Source organism: Poromitra crassiceps (assembly GCF_964638095.1).
Source record: "Poromitra crassiceps genome assembly, chromosome: 4".
In the NCBI taxonomy this organism is placed as follows: Eukaryota; Metazoa; Chordata; class Actinopteri; order Beryciformes; family Melamphaidae; genus Poromitra; species Poromitra crassiceps.
In genome coordinates this window covers 31,005,216-31,015,215 of record NC_139626.1, presented here as the reverse complement: position 1 = coordinate 31,015,215, position 10,000 = coordinate 31,005,216, and the positions used below count along the sequence as shown (strand labels likewise).

Below are 10,000 nucleotides of genomic sequence, written 5' to 3'. Positions count from 1 at the left end.
TTGCTCTTGTGTCACTTTTATGTTGCGGCCTGACCCTAGACTGGGTCGTAACATAAATTGGGGGCTCGTCCGGTCTTTCCCTGCACTCTTTTGTGTTGGGAAGATTTTGAACCTTGGTTGGCAGTTCTGTGTGATAACATGTTTGTGGAGAAGGAACTGGAGCATTGTTCAGTGAGTCTGGTTCTGGTAGGGAGGAGGGAGTGGTGGCTGCCTTTTGCCTGCCGTGGGCTGGGATTGATCAGGTGGAAGTAGGGGGCGAAGGCTCTGGCTCCCATTCTGGTCCTCTGTTCTGATGGCTCCATTACAGGCTGGGGTAGATGGAGGATCTGAGGCTCGCCTTTAACCTGTGAGAGAGGTGGTGCTGGAAAGACCTTTGGCTCAGGCTACTTCTACCCTGGTGAGTATGAGTGCCTCCATCACTTTCTGTACAGTATCTGCCAATCAGAATTATGTAAGTGCCTGTTGAAAAACGTTTTGGTGCGCAATGAGCAAGGTGAGTTATTTAGCTTCGTGGTTCTTTTTCTGTGAGGAGTGTGTGAAGTGTCACTTGTAGTGCTGTGATAGTGCTGTGAAATGTTGTATTTCTGTGTGTAATGTGTAGTGAACGCACATACAATTTGGTCCGTAGAATTCTGTGTAGTGAAGGCACAGCTTGTGAAATTTGGCCTTTAGAGTACTGTGTAGTGAAGGCACAGTGTGGATGCACAGGCTCTGCGTATCGTGAACGCGCAGACCCTGTACATTGTGACAGCACCCGTGGTGTTAGTGCTGGGGACGGTTTAACTTGACCTTTAATCCTAAAGCGCCCTTAGTTCGTTTTTGTCCGACTGTGAATGCTTTACAAGCTTTAAACCGAGGCAGTACTTGGCGCCTGATCACCGTTAGTTGCTGTTCTCCAGCAGAGGAGAGCGTACTCGGGAGGACGATTACACAGGGGACAGAAGATTTTTTGTTTGTTTTGCCGTTGCCCTTAGCATGTGTTTAGCCTGTTTTAATAGATGATGTGTTTGCATCGTCCAGAGAAGAACATCTCTTTTGGGGTTAGATGTTCTTTTTTAGGAAGGGGGGTGTTACGGCCCGAGGCCGTATGTGTATTGTATTCTGTTTCTCTTCCCTGTTTGCATGTGGTGTGGATGTGTGCTTGTGTGCTGAGTGAGAGTTCTTGTTGGGAGTGGATCTTTCTTTTAACAGGTGATGGCAATCAGCAGTGATTGGCCAGTGGTGGCTGCGGATTGGTCGACTCCGCAGTTCACTTCCTTTATAGCTCCCTGGATTCAGCAAGATGGGGGGGGGGGGAGAGAGGGCTGTGGCTATGCCGTGCTGTGGTCATTCTCCCCCATTTCGCCTCACTCCTCAACACCATGTTAGCTTTTAGCTATGGCTTTTACTGTTGTTGCTGGAGTCTGTGGTGTGCCTGCCTTCTGAGAAGCAGTAGGGGTTAACTGCCATTTTTGTGGTTTTGTTTTCTCCTGTTTCTTTAGTTAGGGAGTTAGGCTTTAGTTAATGTATTTTGGTTATTTACTTTCTGGTAGGGATTATCTAGTGGGGGGGTGTGAGTTGTTTGCTTTGTTTCTTTATAGTTTTGGCATTGTTATCCCTGAAGTCAATGCTTCTGGAACATCTAGATCTGTCTAACCTTCAGTGTCTATGCTATAATATTTATTATGTCAAATAAATGGCCTTTTTTTGCCTTTTTTAAAGCCTTGCTCTTGTGTCACTTTTATGTTGCGGCCTGACCCTAGACCGGGTCGTAACACTGACATAAGTTACAGAAAGATATAGGATCATTTAAAGGCAAAGGGAAAAAAGAATCATAATAATGCTCTTCTGAAAATATAACTAATTTTTGTTTAATTTTGGCTGTTTGTTTGCTTTATGTTGCTACCTAACTGGAGAGCCTAGTTTATAGACCTTTATGTACCACACATCACTGACCATGAATGTACAGAGCATGAAACCCACACAGAGCCCATTCCACATTTGACAGGCGCAAGCAAAACACTAATGAGGGTTTCCAATCATGGAAATTGGAAACCCTCATTAATGTTTTGCTTGCACCTGTGTTTAACCTGCCTTTTCGGCACAAATGACCCCCGTGAAAAGGGTCTATGTTTAAGTGCAACGAGAAGTCAACATATCATGCAAAAAAAAGGGGGAGGGGCAGTATTAGGAGGATTACTGGTAATGCAGGAAGGCCAGTCCCATGGCTCCTCGAAGGTGGGCAAGGCCATGGTAGTCGGTATAGATGAGGTCAAAGGTCAGGGGCCTCTGGATTGGACAGCTGCCTCGCCCTGGGGCGGCACCTATCAGACTGGACCAATCACAACAAACACACACTTACAGGTAGGCTATTGTGGGTGAAAGGACACCGTATCAACAACGCATCTGTTACCATCATGTACTACCTGTGGAGAGAGAGAGTCCAGTGGTATTTGGTACTGTGCTACCTGTGGAGAGAGAGAGTCCAGTGGTATTTGGTACTGTGCTACCTGTGGAGAGAGAGAGTCCAGTGGTAATTGGTACTGTGCTACCTGTGGAGAGAGAGAGTCCAGTGGTATTTGGTACTGTGCTACCTGTGGAGAGAGAGAGAGTCCAGTGGTATTTGGTACTGTGCTACCTGTGGAGAGAGAGAGTCCAGTGGTATTTGGTACTGTGCTACCTGTGGAGAGAGAGAGTCCAGTGGTATTTGGTACTGTGCTACCTGTGGAGGCGGTGCTGGGAGGTGCTGAGGGTCAGGTTGTGGCCCAGGATGGTTAGACAGGCAGCGAGGTCGGCCCACTGGACCAGCTCCCCCAGAGGACCCCCCCTCTCCACCATGGCTTCCAACCGCTGGCCCACACCTCCAGCCAGGGCACCAGGATACAGCAGCACCTACGTGTGGAGAAGAGGAGGTCCAAAATCCATCTTTAAAGCTCAAGGGAGTGCCGTATGATGTATGGCATATTACAGGAATATAAAAATAACAGACACAAAAGAATGAGAAAATATGTGACCTGAAATCTGACATTTCTACATGCTTCCTCCCCCCAAAAAACCCCTCACATGAACATTGTGATCTGCTGTAGGACTTGTTCATACAGAGGTGTGCTTTCTAAATCCTCTGCATGTGTCTATCCTCTCCTTGAGATTCCTCTGAGCCGAGACGATGCACAACAGATGTGGCCTGCTGCAAGTTACTAATAATAATTGATTGCATCTATTTAGCGCTTTTCTAAGTATTCAAAGCGCTTCATAATTTAGCACCTGGGGTTAAACCCCTACTCAATTTCCCCTCTGGGATCAATAAAGTGATTCTGATTCTGATTTGTGTGATGAGTGCCGATGGGATCTTTTTCTTTTTCTTTTTCTCCCACCCCTCCCCCCCCAGATTTTTTTATCCCATTCGTATCCCCCATTAGTGCTCATTTTAATTTATTTATCCTGGTTGCGGCTCCACTCTCTGCCGATCTGGGGAGAGCCGAAACTGGCTCCATGCTTCCTCCGAGACATGGGCAGTTAGCCAGCCGCTTCTTTTCACCTGACAGGACATAGCACGTGAGAGGATCACGCTATTCCAACGAGTTCCCCTCCCTCCGAACAGGCGCCCCGAATGACCAGAGGAGGCACCACTTCAGCGACCAGGATATTGCATGTTTTTGGTGAGGGGTTCCTATATGAAGGAAACCCCCAGGGTAACGGGGAGAACTCCACACAGAAAGGCCCTTTTGACGACCCCACCCGGGCGGTGGGCACTTGAGGACATGCGGACGGGCACGCACTCCTTCAGCGCTCACAGCATCCCAGGTGGGAATCGAACTCTGGACCTTCTAATGTAGCTGTGAGGCGACAGCGCTTACCACTGCTCCACCGTGCCCTCCGATGGGATCTTTACTTTAATGACCACAGAGAGTCAGGATCTTGGTTTAACGTCTCATCCGAAGGACGGTGCTCACTCACAGGACAGAGTCCTAGTCTCTGCCCGGGTGCATTGGGGATGGGGATATTATTCATAATGAGACCAGAGGCAAGAGCACCTCCTACTGGTCCTCCAACACCACTTCCAGCACCATGGTCTCCCATTAAGGACTAACCACAGTCGACCCTGCTCAGCTTCCTCCAGCAAGCCAGCGATGTAATGCAGAAGCCACTGCTAGTCATTATTCAGCTTATGTAGCCACGCCCATTTGACCCGGTTGTGTGGTCACGACTTCCGGCAAAAAAAAAAGAAAATGGCCAGCGGCTCCAATATCATCCAACTCTGAATTAACTAATAATTTAGCCAATTGTATGCAACATACTAGGGATGGGCATTTTAAGCAATTTAAATACTCGAGTACTCTCCTTCTATTATGAACGAGTACTCGAGTACTCGTGCGCGCGTGGGGGGGGGGGGGGGGGGGGGGGGTCTGTGTGATTACTATGGTAATGACGGAGCAGGGGTAATCTGCTGTGGGTGGGGCTGTTCACACATAACGTTTGCATTTTTGCATGGAGAAAGCGTTACCTGGAGCATGTGAGGAGAGGGACTGACTGACTGTGATATTAGGTGAGGTGACGCTAAGCTAACGTCTAAAGCCTACCTCAGACAGCATCTCCGATGGTTGGATGGATGGCATTAGCGCTTCGGAGCGGACAATATTGTTGTGAAACAAGCGAAGGCTCAATTCCAATACATGTCCATTGTCCAGTATCATCCATTTTACTTCATGATCACTGTTACACTAACATAAATCCACGGATTACAAGGTCCGGTGTTCTGCCAAAAAGTGAAAACTGACCACTGACCAGTGTGATTAACGTTGCAGCTGCAGCTAAATAGTGATCACCATGAAACGATTGTCTCCCAAAAAGCGATTCTTTCTCCACATTTCTTGTGACTAACGTTATGGGAAACGACAGTGTAGTCAGTAAACTACTGCAAAGTTTTGAATGAGTTTTATCGGGCGTGCGCTATGAAGAAGCGTGCATCTGTCTCCTTCGGGAGCATATCTTCAGCCACCATTTTCGGGATGAGCTGGAAAACTTCCGGTTAAAACTTTCAAAATAATGTTACTTAAACAAAAGTAAATAGCTTATTTATGAACGTTGGAGGAGAAAAGGGTATTTCAACGAACGAAGCAGCAAACCTTGTATCAAAATACTCGTTGTGATGTTATATGGCGTGAAACTATGGCTGTAACGCATTACTCAAAATAAATAAGGTTACAACTTACCTAATAAGCCTTTTATATTGAAATCAACAAAGCGGATGACGTACTTGTACATTCTGGCTGACTTGACGCCCGTGCAGTTCATGCTGCCAGATCCACATAACGATGCATGCGTAGATTTAGACCATTTTTAAAGGGGTGGGGAGTGGGGCGAGTACCCGGACAGCGGAAACGTTACTCGAGTACTGACGTTATGAACGAGTACTCGAGTACCCGAGTACTCGCGCCCATCCCTACAACATACCAAATAAAAGCAAACGGCAATGTCTAAGAATGCAACGCCATGTAACTGGCTCATTAATTCTCGCATTCCAGGGAATTACGTTAACGTCTGCGGGTCTTATAGGTAAGTGGCTCAAGCTACCCTCGGAGGAGAGAAAACCATCTGAGGCTTTCTTTGTTGGAGTCCAGGTATGTTTTACAAGAATGTGCTCGTCATTGTCGACGATAACGTTATCTGACCTGGCCAACAGTGGATACTCCGCTTGCTTGCTGTGTACCGAGCTCAAAGTAGTAGGCTACGTTCTTTGTTTTACCCCCTGCACTGTCCGCTACAAAAACAACTCTCTTCTTCATGACGTTGATTTGTATTTCGCGCCGTGACCGCCGGAAGTGTTAACACGACCCGATAGAATTTGGCCCACCCCCCGCGTCTGAACATAAGGTGAATACCCTCATGCGAGGCGAGGCTGTCCTGTCGGCACTCTGCCTCATCCTCAGACCGGCCCGCCTCCAGCGCTCAGACATGCGCTCCACTCTGGACCGGATGAACTTCACTGCCGGACCGCTGCTGCTGCTGCTGCTGATGGTCTCATCCAGTGGGCTCAGAGTCGTGCGTATCTCGGCCTGTGGACAATCAGAGTATGAAATACAGCAGGCTAGTACAGAGCAGGGCCGGCTCCAGAATGAAATGACTTAGGGGGCGGTTATAACTGGGGAGGGGGCTGATATGATATGATATGATATGCCTATTTCTGGACTTTTTACCATAATAACCTACTACTAACCTAATACATAGAATTGGGAACGTTACATTCAATTTCATTCAGACTGTCTGTCTGGCTCAATCGCCGCCATATTGAGGGAGGGTGTAGTGATGCACATACAGTAGTAGTGGCTGATAGAGCGTAGTGGCACAGTGACGCTCCAAGCAGGTCGCGAGGCACATTTTTGCAACATCATCCAATCAGGGTGCATTCCCTGGCAATTCACATGGACGCATTGCTACGACCGGCGTAGTTAAGACCAGACGTAAAGGCCTAAACATGGTCGTCCGTCAGAGCCTCGCCCCGCCCTCCCCGTATGACGGCGGGTGGAGCGCCGTCATACGGGGAGGGGGCGCCGTCGGCTGACGGGGGCTGCTCCAAAATGTAACTCAGCGGCGACGATACATGCGCGACGTCAGCAGTCCTTACCGTCCACATCGTCGTAAAGTCGTCATGGTTAGATTATAACGAACTAGTTGTGTGGCTTAGCCTTCCCAAATGTTGAGGGTCGTTTTTTAGAATTTAATACATAGAATTGGGAACGTTACATTCAATTTCATTCAGACTGCCTTGCACTCAATCGCCGCCATTTTCCAGGAGGGAGGGTGTAGTGACGTCCTAGCGTGTAGGGCTTGCTGGCGCCGGCAGACGGCGAGACGGCTCCAATTCGAGGAGGACGGATGAGTCTGTTTAGGCCTTAAGCCGTGTTGGTGCAACAGGCATAAATCCACTCTAAAGACTGGTCTTAACTAAGACCGACGTAGGAGTTACGACCAGGCATAGTTAAGACCAGGGGCGGACTGGGATCATAATTCAGGCCAGGCATTAGATAACAAGCAGGCCAGACTGATACGGGCGGACGTGCGTGCCGGCGTCCGAAGGGCGGTTGCGAAAAATTTGGGCCGTTTGAAGCTCAATTTGGGCCGTTTGAAGCCCAATTTGGGCCGTTTGAAGCCAGATTTGGGCCGTTTGAAGCCCAAATTGGGTCATTTAAAGCCCGATTTGGGCCGTTTGAAGCCCGATTTGGGCCGTTTGAAGCCCAAATCGGGCCAAGTCCAATTTTACAATGAGATGCACCCACTTTAACCCTGAATAAAGTAATAAAACCACTAGTAAACCAGTAGGTGGCGCCTGGCCTGCTGTTCAGTGAGTGGCCTGGCCTGGCCTGGCCTGGCCTGCAAAAAAAAAAAAAAAAAAAAAAAAAAAAAAAAAAAAAAATTGCAGGCCAGGCCAGGCCACCGGGCATTTGCCCGACGTGCCCGATTATGCAGTCCGCCACTGGTTAAGACCACTTGGTGCAACCGGCCCCTGGGCACTAGGCATGGGGAGACCCCTAGTGCCAACAGTGACCCAGGCAGGAATCGAACCCAGGACCTTCTTGCTTTGAGGCAACAGCGCTACCACTGCGCCACCGTGCATATCGGTATTGGTATTGGCATCGGCAATCATCCAAAAGAGTTGGCAAATATCTGCATATCAGTCATCGGCAAAAAATATATTATCCTGCCTCCCTAATGTAGATGTACCTTGTCTGTGTAGGAGTGGGGGTTCTGGTGCCATGGCAGTGCAGAGTGGTTTCTTCCAGGACGGGGGGGGCAGAAGTCCTCTATTTGGCTGAGGTAAGTCAGTATGGAGCAGGTGGTGCCATCCACCCCGTAAAAGGCGTAGCAGGGGTCCGACTGCCAATGGGCCCGCAGGAACTGGCAGGGGTCCAGCGGAGAGACAGAAAGAGAGATGGGTTTAGAGAAAGAGAGTATGAACACAGGTGTATTCCACGTGATGACAGGAGAGACAGAACTTGACTTTAGGTGTTAAGGACAAAATAATGCTAAGTCAAAAGAATGGTGCAGCACTTTCAGCCATGTGATTCATCATGCAGATTAGCTACAATAGCTTCCACTTCCAGAACGGAAAGAACGCTAAAATATATACTCAAATAAGCCCTTCTTCGCTTACATTTTAATACTACTTCGAGAGAATTACTCAAATAAATTGGGCTTGTTAAAGAAAAATCTAAATCATTTTGTGCATGTTACATGATTTTGTGCATCTTTCAAAATTACCTGCCAAAAAAAGTGACTCTATGCATTACAATTTGAAATAATTGAATGAGTTATTATCAGCTACAGTCTCTATTATGGAGTAGTACACCTTCTATCTTAACCTTTTATTCTATTTTAATGTGTTTTATTTCATTATATTATTATTATTATTATTGTTGAGTTATTGTATTACTTTCCTGTCTGGAGTTTTTTCAGCCGTGTGCAAACTGATTTATAATGTGACTCTCTATAATTATGTCTAAAAATAAAAGCTTTAATAAAGCACAGTAAAAATAGGAGTTAACACTTAAATGCCAGTGCCATTGAGTGCATGAAATTTCCACTTTCTCACCTCCACTTTCTCAGCACACACAGGATACGCAGGAGCCATTGGCACCTCACACTCCTCATGGGGGCGGCCTTCTGGGTGAGACATCAGCCGTCACACAGCTTTGCTCTATATAGCTTTGTATATATATATATATATATATATATATATATATATATATATATATATTGTGAACGCATTATGATTACACCATCCTGGCTGTGGTAACAAAACGCACATTGTGAAGTGAAACTCGGGTGCAGGTAATGAAGAACACTGGATAATAACTTTGATATATAACCTCTCCTCTGCTGAAATGTGCACAATGAATAGCAGGCAGCCATCAACGCGATGTCTAGTGTTGCCACGCATGTAAGAGGCATTAGACTAGAGGCAGTGTGTTCTGAGAGGCCCCTTCCCGTAAGCCCCCCCCCCCTTCTCTAGCCAATGTCAATCAACTGGAATGAACGAACACACACACACACACACACACACACACACACACACACACACACACACACACACACACACACACACACACACACACACACACACACCTGACCCACCTGCCTCCTACCAAACATTCTCCTTTACAATGCGAGCCCTTGCCAAAATACACAGTCCTTAACTGTGTAAAACAACCTAGTAAAAAAGGCAGAGGGGGGGGGGGGGGGACAAGAAAACTTGGTAGTCATAGCCAAGGTGTGAAGGCCTGCAAACAGTGATATGCTATAGAAGCACAGCAAAGCATGTGTGTGTGTGGGTGTGTGTGTGTGGGGGGGGGGGGCGCACTCGGTCTGAGAAAACAAGGCTACGAGTGGACAAGCTGGTGAAAGGACGCCGGCGTAATTCAATCGTATACTTTATGGGTGTGAGGTAATGTGAGAGAAGGGCGAAGGGCGGGTGGGCTGCTGATGAGGAAGTGTGCGTTTGTGCGCGCGTGCGTGTGTCTGTGTGTCCGTACGTACACGGAAGGGTGTGTGTGTGGCCCAGGCTTTATGAATCCACTTTAGGTGGTACACCCGCTCACCTGACCCCCTCTCGCCCCGTCTCCTCTCCTCGCGTGCCAGCCCCCCCCCCCCCCCTTCCCACCCTGCGACTCCCACCTGACGACCTCGTAGTGGAGATGCAAACTTTGTCCTTCCTGCGGCCGGTCTGTCGGTCGATCGACGCTGGCTCTGTGGGACCTGTTAAAGTCCTATTCAAGGACTCCATCCCCCATAACCACCTGCACTCACTGGCCTTTGACCCCAACCACGATCACCCCCCCCCCCCCCCCCCTCCACCATTCACACCCTCCATCATCACAGCTTGTTAATTTCACTGTGTGGTTAACCTCGAGTGTGGCTCTGAACCGTGCATTTGGCGAGGAGTATCGCAACTGGCCAATTATTGAACCTTGCAGCATGCGGGGAGGGAGAGTGAATTTATTTGGTGGTAGCAGCCAGTATGCTA

At 48.1% G+C, this 10,000-nt stretch overlaps 1 protein-coding gene across 1 annotated transcript in view; it reads right to left on the bottom strand.

Moving 5' to 3' along the window:
• Positions 1 to 10,000, bottom strand: part of LOC310775175 (alpha-1,6-mannosylglycoprotein 6-beta-N-acetylglucosaminyltransferase B-like) — a gene marked incomplete at both ends in the record, with an annotated part of 33,861 nt that overhangs the window by 15,757 nt on the left and 8,104 nt on the right. Inside the window, 5 exons of the mRNA XM_083635272.1 lie at positions 2,180 to 2,311; positions 2,702 to 2,871; positions 5,862 to 6,035; positions 7,702 to 7,875; positions 8,570 to 8,640. Of these exons, the coding sequence (XP_083491398.1) occupies positions 2,180 to 2,311; positions 2,702 to 2,871; positions 5,862 to 6,035; positions 7,702 to 7,875; positions 8,570 to 8,640 (721 nt within the window). The remainder of the gene's footprint in view (positions 1 to 2,179; positions 2,312 to 2,701; positions 2,872 to 5,861; positions 6,036 to 7,701; positions 7,876 to 8,569; positions 8,641 to 10,000) is intronic.